At 57.9% G+C, this 12,373-nt stretch overlaps 1 protein-coding gene across 1 annotated transcript; it reads left to right on the forward strand.

The window, feature by feature from the left end:
* The first annotated feature begins 2,971 nt into the window (after positions 1 to 2,971).
* Positions 2,972 to 4,567, forward strand: LOC144155023 (uncharacterized). The gene is made up of 2 exons (XM_077686220.1): positions 2,972 to 3,668; positions 4,436 to 4,567. Exons 1-2 carry the CDS (start codon positions 3,021 to 3,023, stop codon positions 4,565 to 4,567), a joined length of 780 nt encoding a protein of 259 aa, XP_077542346.1. The 5' UTR covers positions 2,972 to 3,020.
* Positions 4,568 to 12,373: the final 7,806 nt, after the last annotated feature.

The raw sequence follows: 12,373 nt of genomic DNA on the forward strand, positions 1-12,373 counted from the left end.
TTTTATTCAGTGGTTTTAGCCAGGGAGCATGCTTGGAGTTCTGCAGCAGCATTTTAGTGCCTAGGCTTGTTCCATTTCCTACAAGTGATTTGATGTCATGTCAATAAACATTCTGCATTTTTGTGACTTTGCAGTCTATTGTGACTAAAGTTTTGCATAGTGCGAGTTCCTATCTATGAAGAAGCATGTATTTAGAAATGCTAGACTTTTTTTACTTTAAGGGGACATTTACAGTTGCCTTAGCAAAACAGCATAGGGTTTATTAAAAAAATAATGTGCTGAATGCAATGCCAGTACGCTACCTTCTTTGGGCGCCCTACCTCGGATATACAAATAAATTTCTTCGATCGATGCTGGAATGTTCGCTGCAATTTGATACTATACAAGCACTGCCTTCTTAAAGGGACACAGCACCGAGTTGTTTCAATTCTTGTTAGCAGCTACACTGTGCGGTTTCACCGGTAAGATAGTTTTTGGCTGAAGTACAAACCACTCGTTTAGGTAGAACCTGCCTTCTGGCTGTGATTCAGCCGTCACTGGCCGATTATATGGTGCAGTAGAAAAAACAAGATGGCTGTGTGCCAAGATTTCACCACACGTGGAAGATTCCATAGGTGGCCGGAATTAACCGATAGCCCTCCACTGTAGTAACCCTCATAGCTAGTCAAGCCTAACGCCATGTTTTGCCGCACGAAACCCAAAATTGTGAATTTTGAAGTCTACAGGTAGGCGCGCAATGTATAGTATGATTACTCTTCTGTATTTAGACTCACGTTATTCACGTTTTCCGTTTGTTACAGCAGACGCAAAATGCCAAGCAAGTGTCGAATTGATGAGAGTCGACCCATCAGGCTCAAAACACAAAATGCTGTCCAGCACAAATGGCAGCCTTAACATGTGATCAAATACGTAGTTGTTTGACACCCAGGTAAACAAGCCCATTACACCAGGAGTGTAAAATATGTTCGACGAGGTTCAGTGGGCCATGCAATTTTTAAAAGCAGCGTTGTTTCAATGCGATCATTGTTTCATATTAACGCGAATTGGTGAAACGGCTATGAGCTTCTTGCAGCAGCTGTCATCGTCGCTGGCCACTTGACCTGAGTGGGGATGTTCTTGTGGCTGTGTTGTAGCTTAAACGTGTGGCCAGAATAGCGTGGAGTCTAATTACTTGGCAAGAAATGTGAAACTCATTATATATCGAGTGGCTTGTACGTGCTGTCGACGTTTCCCGGATAACTTTCCGGAAAGGTATCTAAAATCACTTTGTTCTCTTTGCAATGCCGGTGAATTTAGGAGCTTTTACGCTGCTATAGACGGCGGATGACGGCTTTTCCACTCAATGGCCCACACTTTACTTTTGCATTGATAAGGTACAGTTATCAGCATTCCTCTACATTCGCTAGTTAAGAGCACAAAGTTCCGGCCCTCGCCTTCAAGGTTGTGGGGACCCTTGTTTCCTTACGCCTCGCCTGCACATGTTTCCGCGAGCTGGGTGCCGCCATTTTGGGTAGCCGGCGCGGCACGTAGGTCGTGTCCTCTTCATGACCCCGCGCGACGCGCCGAACCGGCTTGCCGCGAACGTGTGCGGAGAGCGAGGGGGAAGGAGGACCGGTCGTCGCCTTCTCCCTCGCCGCCCTCTCCTCGAGCGCCGGGGGAGACCTCCTCTCCCCCCGAGCCGACCTGCGGGACGCGCGAATGGTCCGCGGGGACTCTGCCGAGAGATTCTGCCCTGATCGGTCGCCTCGGGATGCCTCCCCTGCTCCCGCGACCGTGATGACGGATATCGAGGTCTGAGCCCAGCGGCTTGAGCGAGCGACAGGAGCCACTGTCTCCCCGCGAGCGATAGTCGTGTTGTCTGGTGTATGCACTGTATCTGCCAGGCAATAAAGCCTTACTTTGGATTGCCGGAGCCTGTCTACCGCATGTGAGTACCCGAACCCGTGCGTGAGTCTTCGGATTCCGCAGGGCTAGTGTACGGCGCGTAGCGTTCTCTAGCAAAGCTAGCCGGGGTCCTCTGCTATCCCGTACGTTAGCCCACATTGGCGCCCAACCAAGGTTTTTTGCGATGACAGGGCGGCACCCCCGCTTCTCGTTGCTTGATTCCGAAGTTGAGGGCTGGTTGTCGGACGAGATTGCTTGTGGTAACGGCTTGCGGGACGCCACTGTCGACCCGCTGCTGCCCACCACCGCGCTCACGCCAGAGCTTTGTCGAGGCGGCGCCGATCTCCCCGATAACCGACGCGCCGCGCAGGAGAGTTACGGGAGCTATCCCACTTCTGCCGGCGTGAGGCACTACGACAGCGCGAGGGATGATTACCCAGTCCCGCGCCTGTCAGGCCCCTCTGGGGCCCAGGCAGCGCTATCCTAGCAGGCACCCAAAGCGCCGCGCGGGAGAGTTACGGGAGCTATCATCCCACTCCTGCCGGCGTGCCGCACGGTGTCGGCGGGCGGAACGCTTCTTGCGACCACCTGCCGTCACCACGGGCTGCAACGAGATCACGCCCTCCGGGCCTTGGTCGGAGCAACCCAGCGGATATGTTTGCAAAGGAGGAGCTGCGCACAGCTCTAGCGCACCCGACCCCTCCGTGTACGAGCCTCACGGCTCTAGCGGTGCGGCGGTCGCCTCGTTCGCCGGCGTGTTTGCGCCACGAACGTACCCCACCACGCAGACCTCGCAAACGGTTACGGCTAGGGCGCACGTCGCCTGCCTTACGCCAGCGTTGTCTCGCGAGGAACCACCCCTGCCTTCGGCAGCAGTCGATCTCGCACAAGCCCTGATCAACGCGGTGCGCGCACAACCGAGCGTCAGGCCTAACAGCTCGCTCGGTAGCCTCAGAATACCCGAGTACGGCGGTTACTCTGACCGCATGAGTGCTACGGAGTACCTCGAGGCGCTGCACCGTTATCAGGAGGCGTCGGGTATGGACGACAGCGTGATCATAGGACGTGTTCTGCCTATATCGCTGACCGCCCAGGCTGCACGGTGGTACCGGCTGGTGGGGCGCGACGCTCGTACGATGGGAGAATTTGAAGCGCTCTTTCGTAGCGAATTTCTGCCCCCAGATTACGAGCGCCGCATGTTGAACGAGCTAGAGATGCGAACTCAACACCGAGATGAGTCTCTGCTCGAATACGTCAGGGCAATGCAGGAGTTGTTTTTGCTCGCAAAGCCCATGGCGTCGGAGGCGGAAAAGGTTGAGAGGGTGACGAGACAAGCCCACCCAACTTTTGCAGCCTACCTTCGAGGCAGTCAGTTTGCCAACCTCAATGAACTGGCCAGCGAAGCAAAACGCATCCAAGCCGATATTCTAGCTGCTCGCAGCTATCGGCCGCCTCCCCCAGCCCACGCCACGCTGGAGCCAAGGTGCGCATGGCAGGGTGCGTCCCCACCGCCCATGCCGCGCGCCGCGGCAACAGCAGCGTACGCGGAGAGCACGGAAATAGAGCCGCGCGATGTGTCGGAGCGCGCGCTCGACCCGTACTCGTACGCCATGCGGGCGCGTTCTGACGCCCAGCAAGGCATGCCGCAGCACGGCTACGGCCGGGGACAAAACGCGCATGAGGAACCCAACAGCTACGCCCGTGTGGAAAGCTCGAGGGGACCGAACGCGCAGCGCGACAGTCAGGGAGCAGTAGCGCACTCGGAACCCCGCTACGCCCGTGTGGCAAGCCAAGGGAACCAGCCAGCGTTGCGCGGACAGCGGCCTCCGGCTGCGCAGTCGCATCGCGGCATCGTCTGCTATAAGTGCCGCTCAACGGGCCACTATGCCCGCGCGTGCACCGCTCCCTGCCCGGCGCCGGAAAGGCAGCGCAATTCGGGAAACGCCAGCCGCCGTCGGTGAGCACTTCGTCGCCGACGGCTATGGCTACATTAGGTGGTGAGCCTGAGCCCCTAATCCCGATGGCGTGCAGGGTGAAACGCCCCAACGCACGAGCGCCTTTCATCGCCCTTACGATCGCTGGTCGAAAGTTTGCGGCGTTGCTGGACAGCGGAGCGTCTGCGACGCTGTTCGGCGATGATGTCCTCGCTCATTTGCATCGGAGAGCTATTCGATTGCGAGCTTGCGACATCACAATTTCCACCTAGCGAGCGGGAAAGCCAACTCAGGCGGCTCGGCGAGGTTGGTGGTCCGATGGGAGAAACGAGTGCGGCGCCACAGATTCGTACATCTCCCGGGCCTCACAGTGCCTGTAATTCTCGGCCGTGATTTTCTGGCTCGTACAGGCATTGTGATTGACATTGCCAACGGCGGGTATAGGCAAGGCGTTCATGCAGCCCTGCTCCCGTTTGCAAAACTTGCCGATGTATCGGAAGCGCCCCCCGCTCCGAATACCTCGCGCGCGCGCGGCAACAACGCAACGCTGTCGGAGACGCTTTGCGCTCCTAAAGCCGCGCGAGCGGGTAGGGAAGCCATGTCTCCCAACCGCGCAGCCGCCGCCGCCACGGCAGCCCCCCGAGCGCCTCGAGCTTCCGGGAACGCGCGCGGGCGCTCACCGCACCTTGCGGCGCCCCGCGCGCCTCCCGAGCGGCGCGCGCGCGGCCTTCACCCGAAAGGGATGTTAGGCCGCCCGCGTCCCGCGCCGTCCGGCAGCCCCGCGCTGCCCGGCGAAGCGGAGGCGAAGCGCTCGAACGCTGGAGCGGAGAAAGCGATTATGAACCCGATGATCGCTACTGCTTCTGGCGACACGAACCACAGTTTGCCGCCCCTGTCGGCCGATCTGTCGGAACGTGAGCAGGCGTGCATATTGGCGTTGTTGAATCGGTTCAGCGCCATGTTCACCGAGAAACCGGGTTGTACGAACTTAGTACAGCATCGGATTGATACTGGTGATGCACTGCCCTGGAAATGCAATCCTCGGCCGGTCAGTGAGGCCAAAAGGAGAGCAATCGACCTCACAGTGGATGAGTTGCTCGAGACTGGTGCAATCCAGCGCTCCGACAGTCCATGGGGGTTCCCAGTCGTGCTAGTCGAAAAGAAAGATGGCACCTTCCGTCTTTGTGTTGACTATCGCCGGCTGAATGAGCTTACTCGGAAGGACGCCTATCCCATGCCGAGTATTGACTCTATCGTGGCTAGCCTAGGTGGTTCTCGATACTTTACCATCCTAGACGCTAGTCGCGGGTACCTGCAGGTACAGATGAGTGCGGGTGACGTAGCCAAAACTGCGTTCACCTGCCACCGCGGGCTGTTTGAGTTCACTCGGATGCCTTTCGGTTGTTCTGGAGCTGCAGCTACCTTTCAGAGGTTGATCGATCGTGTTCTCGGGGAGGCAAAGTGGCGACATGCCATGGCGTACCTCGACGACATTGTCGTGTATTCTCGCACCTTTGAGGAACACATCCGACATCTGGAGGATGTTCTCACTAGGTTGCAGAATGCGGGTATTACCCTCAACCCAAAGAAAGCTCAGATTGCGGAGACTCGCGTCTCTTTGCTGGGCTTCACCATCGACAGTGGTCGCGTCTTGCCGTGCGAGGAAAAGGTCCGAGCTTTGCTCGAGTATCCCTCGCCGACAGACATTAAGGCGTTGAGACGCTTTTTGGGAATGGTAAACTACTACCGGCAGTTTATCCCCAATTGCGCGGCTCTGCAAGCGCCTCTGACCGCACTGTTGAGGAAAAATGCTCGCTGGAGCTGGGGTCAGGAGCAGGAGGAGGCCGTTCGCACCCTCATTAAAGCTCTCGTTGACACAGCCGAGCTGCGGCTGCCCGACCTGAACAAAGAGTTCGTGATTCAGTCTGATGCGAGCGATCTCGGTTTGGGCGCGGTGCTGCTGCAGGAGCATGAAGGTGTTCTTCGGCCGGTCGCCTTTGTCAGCCGGTCGTTGACACCCGCATAGCGAAACTACTCCGTGACGGAAAGGGAGTGTCTCGCGATAGTTTTCGCTCTGCGCAAGTTCGACTTGTACGTCGACGGCGTTGCGTTCGTGGTGGAGACGGACCATATGGCGCTGACCTGGCTGAAGCGCCTGGGCGAGCCGTCTGGCCGCCTGGCGCGCTGGGCTCTGACGCTGCAGCGCTACAACTTCACTGTGCGCTACCGGAAGGGAAGCACGAACGTGGTGGCGGATGCTCTGTCACGAGCCCCCGTTTCTGCTCCACATACTTCCGAAGCAACGCACGCGTGCGAGCACGGAGCTTTTTGCGCCGACCGCTCAAACGAAACCAGCCCCGAAGGGACGGCTGCCGTTTTGCAGCAAAACCCGGGCGATTCCGCATACCTGGTAGCCCCTGTCTACTCATCCGGTATTGCGTTCAGCAGAGAAGAGCTCCTTGAAGCTCAGCAGAATGATCCATTTTGTCAGTCAATCATTGACGGGCTCAGGGAAGAGCCGTGCTCTGAGATGGAGCAGGGTGGCGCGGCCACCGGGCGTCCGGTAACAGCTGGTATTGCTGTCGGCGCCGAGCACAATGCAGCTGGTACTGCTGCTGGTGCGTTGGATACGTATCTGCTTGATGCGGACGGACTCCTCCTGCGATACATACCATCGGAGGAGGCCTCTGACCCCTTCAAGGTGGTTATCCCGCGCAGTCTGCGAAGAGCGACTCTGAGCTATTTCCATGACTCGCGGGTGGCCGGTCACGCGTGCGGCCCTAAGACTTATTTTAAGTTGTGCAACTCCGTGACCTGGCCAGGCATGAAACGGGACGCTCTCCACTTTGCCCGCTCATGCCGCGTGTGCCAAAGCGTGAAGCCCAGGGGTGGCAAAGCCCCGGGCCTCATGCAGTCGATCAACAGCCAGCAACCCTGGCAGATCGCGGCCTGTGACGTGATGGGCCCCTTTCCGAGGTCCAGCAGAGGTCATACGTATCTCTTAGCCGTCACAGACCACTTTACGAAATGGGGCGAGTTGTTTCCCCTGCGTAAACTAACGGCACGCGCAATATGGGACAAGTTGTCGGAAGTATTCACTCGGTTTGGCTACCCCGCCGAGTTGATAACTGACAACGCGTCCTATTTCACGGCTAAGGTGTTCGTCGAAGCCTGTGCGGCCCCGGGCATTAAGCACCGAAAGACGACGACGTATCACCCACAAGCCAACCCCACCGAGCGGTTGAATCGGAACGTGAAGCACATGCTAGCGGCGTTTGCCGAACAGCACCGGGACTGGGATGCCTATCTGCCCGAGCTGAGCTTCGCTTTGCGTACAACCGTTAACCGCTCGACTGGGTTCACGCCCGCATATCTCACTTTCGGGAGAGAGCTGCCCAACCCACTAGAAACCGTTCTGCGGGCTGGTGGGGGGGCGGCCGCCGCTTCCTCGGCCTCGAGTGAGTACGCGGCGCAACTGCGCTCTAGGATGGAGCAGGCGATTTCGTTAGCCCGCAGAAACCTAGGCAAAGCGCGCGCTGGACAGAAGGCCCAGTACGACAAGGCACACAGGGAGGTCCGCTACAAAGCGGGTGACCTAGTCCTCAGGCAAAACCACGTCTTGAGCGACGCAACCAAGGGCATCTCTGCTTCCCTGTCGGCCAAGTGGTCGGGCCCGTACCGAGTCGGGGATGCGCTCACCCCGCTCGTGTATCAGCTGGTAGATCCGAAAGGGAAACCAGTTGGCGGCCCAGTCAACGTCGCAGATCTGAAACCTTTCGTTGCGCGCAGCGACGATTGGGATGATGAGGAGGCAGCTCCCAGTCTGCGAAAGCAGCCGAAGCGCGGGGCGGCGGCCCAACGGCCGAACACCCATCGCTACCGGTTGAGCAAGCGCGCATAAGCACCCCCGCAACCCCCCGAAGGTAAGCAGAGCGCTCTGCCTCTGGCGCCTTCCCCGCGAGAGGGAGCGTGGGTGGTTTTCCCTTGCGTCGCATGCGGCGCGGCGGAGGATCCCTTTTCCTCCATATGCCTGCCGAAGCGAGAACGCGGCGTTGGGGGAGCGGGCACGGAGGAGGGTGTGGCCCTTCTAGCACCCTCACCCGGTTACGTTGCCCTCCTCTCATCGCAACCACGAAGCGAAACCTGGTTTCTCTCCTCGCGACGATAACCTTGGATGTAGTGTAATACCAGTGGCCTCCTTGTGCTCTGGGCGCACGAAACTCCGGCTTATTGAACCGCTGCACCAGCGTTAGGGTTCCCTTTTTGGCCCTAGCCTGGCCCGAGCACCCTGTTTCGCTTTCCCATTCGGAGAGCAGCAGCAGGGAAGTTGGGCGTTGTTTGCTGTTACTCCCGACTTCTTTCCGCAGCGCATCCCCCCCCTGGCGTTTGCCCCCGGTCTGGTCCTGTCACCCGCAGCCACACCACGCGCGGCCGGTTGCTGCAGTCCCTGGTTCTGGCATCGCTGGCAGCCCAGGCCCCGTCCTCAGGCCGCCACCCGCTTGACGCGGTTTTGCGACGAGATGTAGCCTCCTGAGCCGGCGCTCCTGGCGCCTCCCCGAGGCACCTGCCTCGGGCGCTTCCCAACTGGCAGCACCAGAGTGCTCGGAAAGCTGCCCTTCTGGGCTCGTCACAGGCAGGCCCGGCCTGCACATTCCATCGGGGCCACGCCCCCTGGCCGACCTGCTCCTCTGGGGCCCTCACCACCAAGGCGGCCGGTTCGGCGGCCGTCACTGTGGTCCTAACGAACGAACCACTGGCTCAACGAGGCCCCTCCTGTCTGTGGAGATGTCGGCCGGCCTGCGGCTTACGCCTGTGGCCTCAGCCTGCGGCTTACATCTGCTGCCCCAACCTGCTGTTCCTGGACTGCCCTACCTCCGGTGACTACAAGGACGTGCTGGACTGAAGGTGTGTCGTGGACTGTGCGTGTGGTGTGGCGCTGCTTCGAACTGTGACGGACTTTGCGGACCCTTGTTGACCGGGGGCGAGTGTTATTAATTTTGGGGATGTGTTGTGCTTTTGCTCGGCAGCGGTTGTCCAAGCGGTGCTGGCTCGGTCTTGAGGAGGGGGGGGGTTGTGGGGACCCTTGTTTCCTTACGCCTCGCCTGCACATGTTTCCGCGAGCTGGGTGCCGCCATTTTGGGTAGCCGGCGCGGCACGTAGGTCGTGTCCTCTTCATGACCCCGCGCGACGCGCCGAACCGGCTTGCCGCGAACGTGTGCGGAGAGCGAGGGGGAAGGAGGACCGGTCGTCGCCTTCTCCCTCGCCGCCCTCTCCTCGAGCGCCGGGGGAGACCTCCTCTCCCCCCGAGCCGACCTACGGGACGCGCGAATGGTCCGCGGGGACTCTGCCGAGAGATTCTGCCCTGATCGGTCGCCTCGGGATGCCTCCCCTGCTCCCGCGACCGTGATGACGGATATCGAGGTCTGAGCCCAGCGGCTTGAGCGAGCGACAGGAACCACTGTCTCCCCGCGAGCGATAGTCGTGTTGTCTGGTGTATGCACTGTATCTGCCAGGCAATAAAGCCTTACTTTGGATTGCCGGAGCCTGTCTACCGCATGTGAGTACCCGAACCCGTGCGTGAGTCTTCGGATTCCGCAGGGCTAGTGTACGGCGCGTAGCGTTCTCTAGCAAAGCTAGCCGGGGTCCTCTGCTATCCCGTACGTTAGCCCACAAGGTAAAGAGGAGTGAGTGAGTTAGTGAGTGCTTTATTGATATCGAAGACGCAAATCATGGTTAGGGCGGCTCTCCTCAACCCGGTTTACAGTTTCGGCAACTTCAAGAGCCCTTTGTAGAGGCGATGAATATCCTCTTTAAATATTGGTGTCTGATTAACCGACTTCCGAAACTCGTCGCGAACAAACCTCCACTCCCTAGGCTTATAGGAGGTTAATGCCAATCGAAAATATAAACGACCAAGCGGCCGAGGGCCCAAAGGGTTTTAGAAATAAAGCCTTAAGGAACCTCGCAACTCAATCCCAGTTCAAATTTATTTTCGTGATTGTTGGATAGGTGTCTCAACCAGATAAATCAAAATCCCTTCACCCCTCCCCATACCCCATCAATCCGCCAGTCCCCTAGCGAAACACCCGCTCCCAGCCCGCCCGGTCCCGCAATGCGCAAGATGTACAATCCAGGGACTCAGTCCGTAGAGAAGCATCTAGGAGTGCTGGATCCTCCCCCAAACAGCATAACAAGAGGTGGCCACACCTCGAGTCCTCCCACGCCCGCACCACCTTGCGAGCAGAGCCAAGCAGAGTCCCCCAACGTCACCACGATCATGTCCTACCTTGTGGAGTCCATTCACTGTAGTCTAGAGAAAAGCACACTCGAGCTCTGCTGCATGCTCCCCCCACCAACACCCGCAAACCCCACCCCTCCCCAGTAGGTGTACAGCCCCTGGGACCGAGCGCGGCGCCAGAATTGACTAACGCAGTAGGATCAACAGATCGAGAGCTCTTAATCTGCATCCCCTGGGACCGAGTGCGGCACGATAATGGACAAACGCAGTTGGATCATATCCTCAGTAGCACTTTGTGCGAATTAGATGAACGCTGCAATCGTAATAACTGGAATGCATGTAGTGGTTAGTAAGGTAAAATTGAAGTTTTGGAGAAGAGGAAGGGATTTTTTTCTCCCAGACAAAACTGTTGTTGTCGATAAGGAAATGAATACAAACAATCCTGAAGTAAAAATGATAATGACGAATAAACTTTGAGTGGAGGTGCTGATGTTAGGACACCCGCCCGGTTGTAGGCTTCCTCACTCCCGTATTCGCAAACCTAACTTAAGGGGAACGTTTTCCTCCGGACACTTTTCGGCGCGTTAAGGCGTTTTGAGAACCAAACTTTTGCTCAAAAGGCACCTTTTCGCGAACTTATCGGACCCAAAAGTAAGCGCTACTTATCAAGGTAGCTCCCGACCTATCTTAAGTGAGCCTTTTCCCGACCAGCATTGCAGACTACTGATAGCTTGGCTGAGGTGTTCGATTTCGCGCGTCGTTCGCGAGAAATTGATAACGCTGTAAATAATGAAGCGGTTTCTGCGAGCAAAAACGATCCGCGCACACGCCTGCTGCCCTGACGGGGGCGTGCACACACCCGCACACTGGCCGCCGGCCTTGCAGGTGCGCGATGTGTCGAGCGTTGGCACCATGGCGCTGCCTCCGCGCGTAGAACGGCGCCGGCATTTGCAGCTCCAGTTTGTCGTCGCTTGGCCGAATGGAACCAATGGGGAACACGAAGTTACGCATGCGAGAAAGAGAAAGTTCCCTACGAGTACCGGTTACGGTCGGAGCTGGCTGATCCGAGCGCGTCAAAGCTGTCGCCACGGAAGCGTTCTTTGCTATTGGCGACAAGGTAAAGCCTCGCCCACACGCCGTGTGCGGATTGGCGCATCGTGCGCCAGCCTCGTTGGCAGGAGCTTAGCGCGCCTCGAAAAGGGCGCCTTTGGTAAGTGCGCCTTAAGGAAGGGGATATTCCGGGATGCTTTGGGCTATGCTGGCCATCTGTGACCTCTCCACCAATCGTCGCGTGTGTAGAGTTCGGAGCAGGTCAGCAGCTCTACCCAAAGTAGGCGATTGCTGGCACTCCCATACCATGTGGTACAGGGTGCCTGGTTGGGGCAGGATTTACCGGTGGCAGGGTATAGGGTCTGCGATACATGGCATGTATCCCACCCTATATCATGCAAAAAACTTGCTTTGAAAGAATTATGCTGAGACCAATCAGCGCAACTCCTCACTACAGCGACGTGAATGTCCGTGGTCTAGTGCCAACGTCAGCAGTGCTAGTAACGACGTGCACCGTTCCAACCCCGCTTACTCCATTGCGACGGCGTGTACCACACACCTATCTCCGCCACCGCAGCGTCCGTCCATCCTCCAAAGAACATGATGTCGACTACTCCAATTGCGAAAAAGCTCCCGTGCGTCTCGGCTACACCACCAGGGCGTGCCGAAGACGCAGCCAATGCTCCTCCTCGTAGATGTGGGCTTGCCCCCACGGAGCAATCGCAGGAGCACGAGCATGGTACTCAGTCACCTGCGGACTTAGCAATACCCCGAATGTATGCCAATGGGGCAGCAGATGCTCCCCACGGGTCAAGACCCGCCGCCACATGAAGTTTAAGTGCCCCTTTACAGGCAATGCGGGAGCACCTGCGTGAAAAGCTGCCTACCTTCGCTCGGTGCCGATGGCCAATGGACTCGCCGGTACAACGTACATCCCTCGTTTCTATCTGCCTTATGTACCTAAAAACTTTAGCTGACGCCTACGTCGGCACATTACCCTCGACCTCTCCGCTAACGCTGAAAAGACGCTGCTTCCGAAACGTCACCATAGTCGCCGCATTCTCAAGAAGCCTAATGATTTCTAGAGAATGCGGCGGCGGCGGATATTTGGGGTCATAGCTACGAGTGTGCCGATCCTTGCCGAGACGACTTGCAGATCCTACCATCGCTGCCTCGAGTCGATGACGAAGAGCTAGTGGAAGTTTACAATGCTGGGGATGACTTTGCATCCATCACTCGCCGTGAAGGATATGACGACCTCTTCGAT

Source organism: Haemaphysalis longicornis, unplaced genomic scaffold, assembly GCF_048455015.1.
Source record: "Haemaphysalis longicornis isolate Haplotype H1 unplaced genomic scaffold, Haemaphysalis longicornis Haplotype H1 scaffold_1, whole genome shotgun sequence".
Classification (NCBI taxonomy): domain Eukaryota; kingdom Metazoa; phylum Arthropoda; class Arachnida; order Ixodida; family Ixodidae; genus Haemaphysalis; species Haemaphysalis longicornis.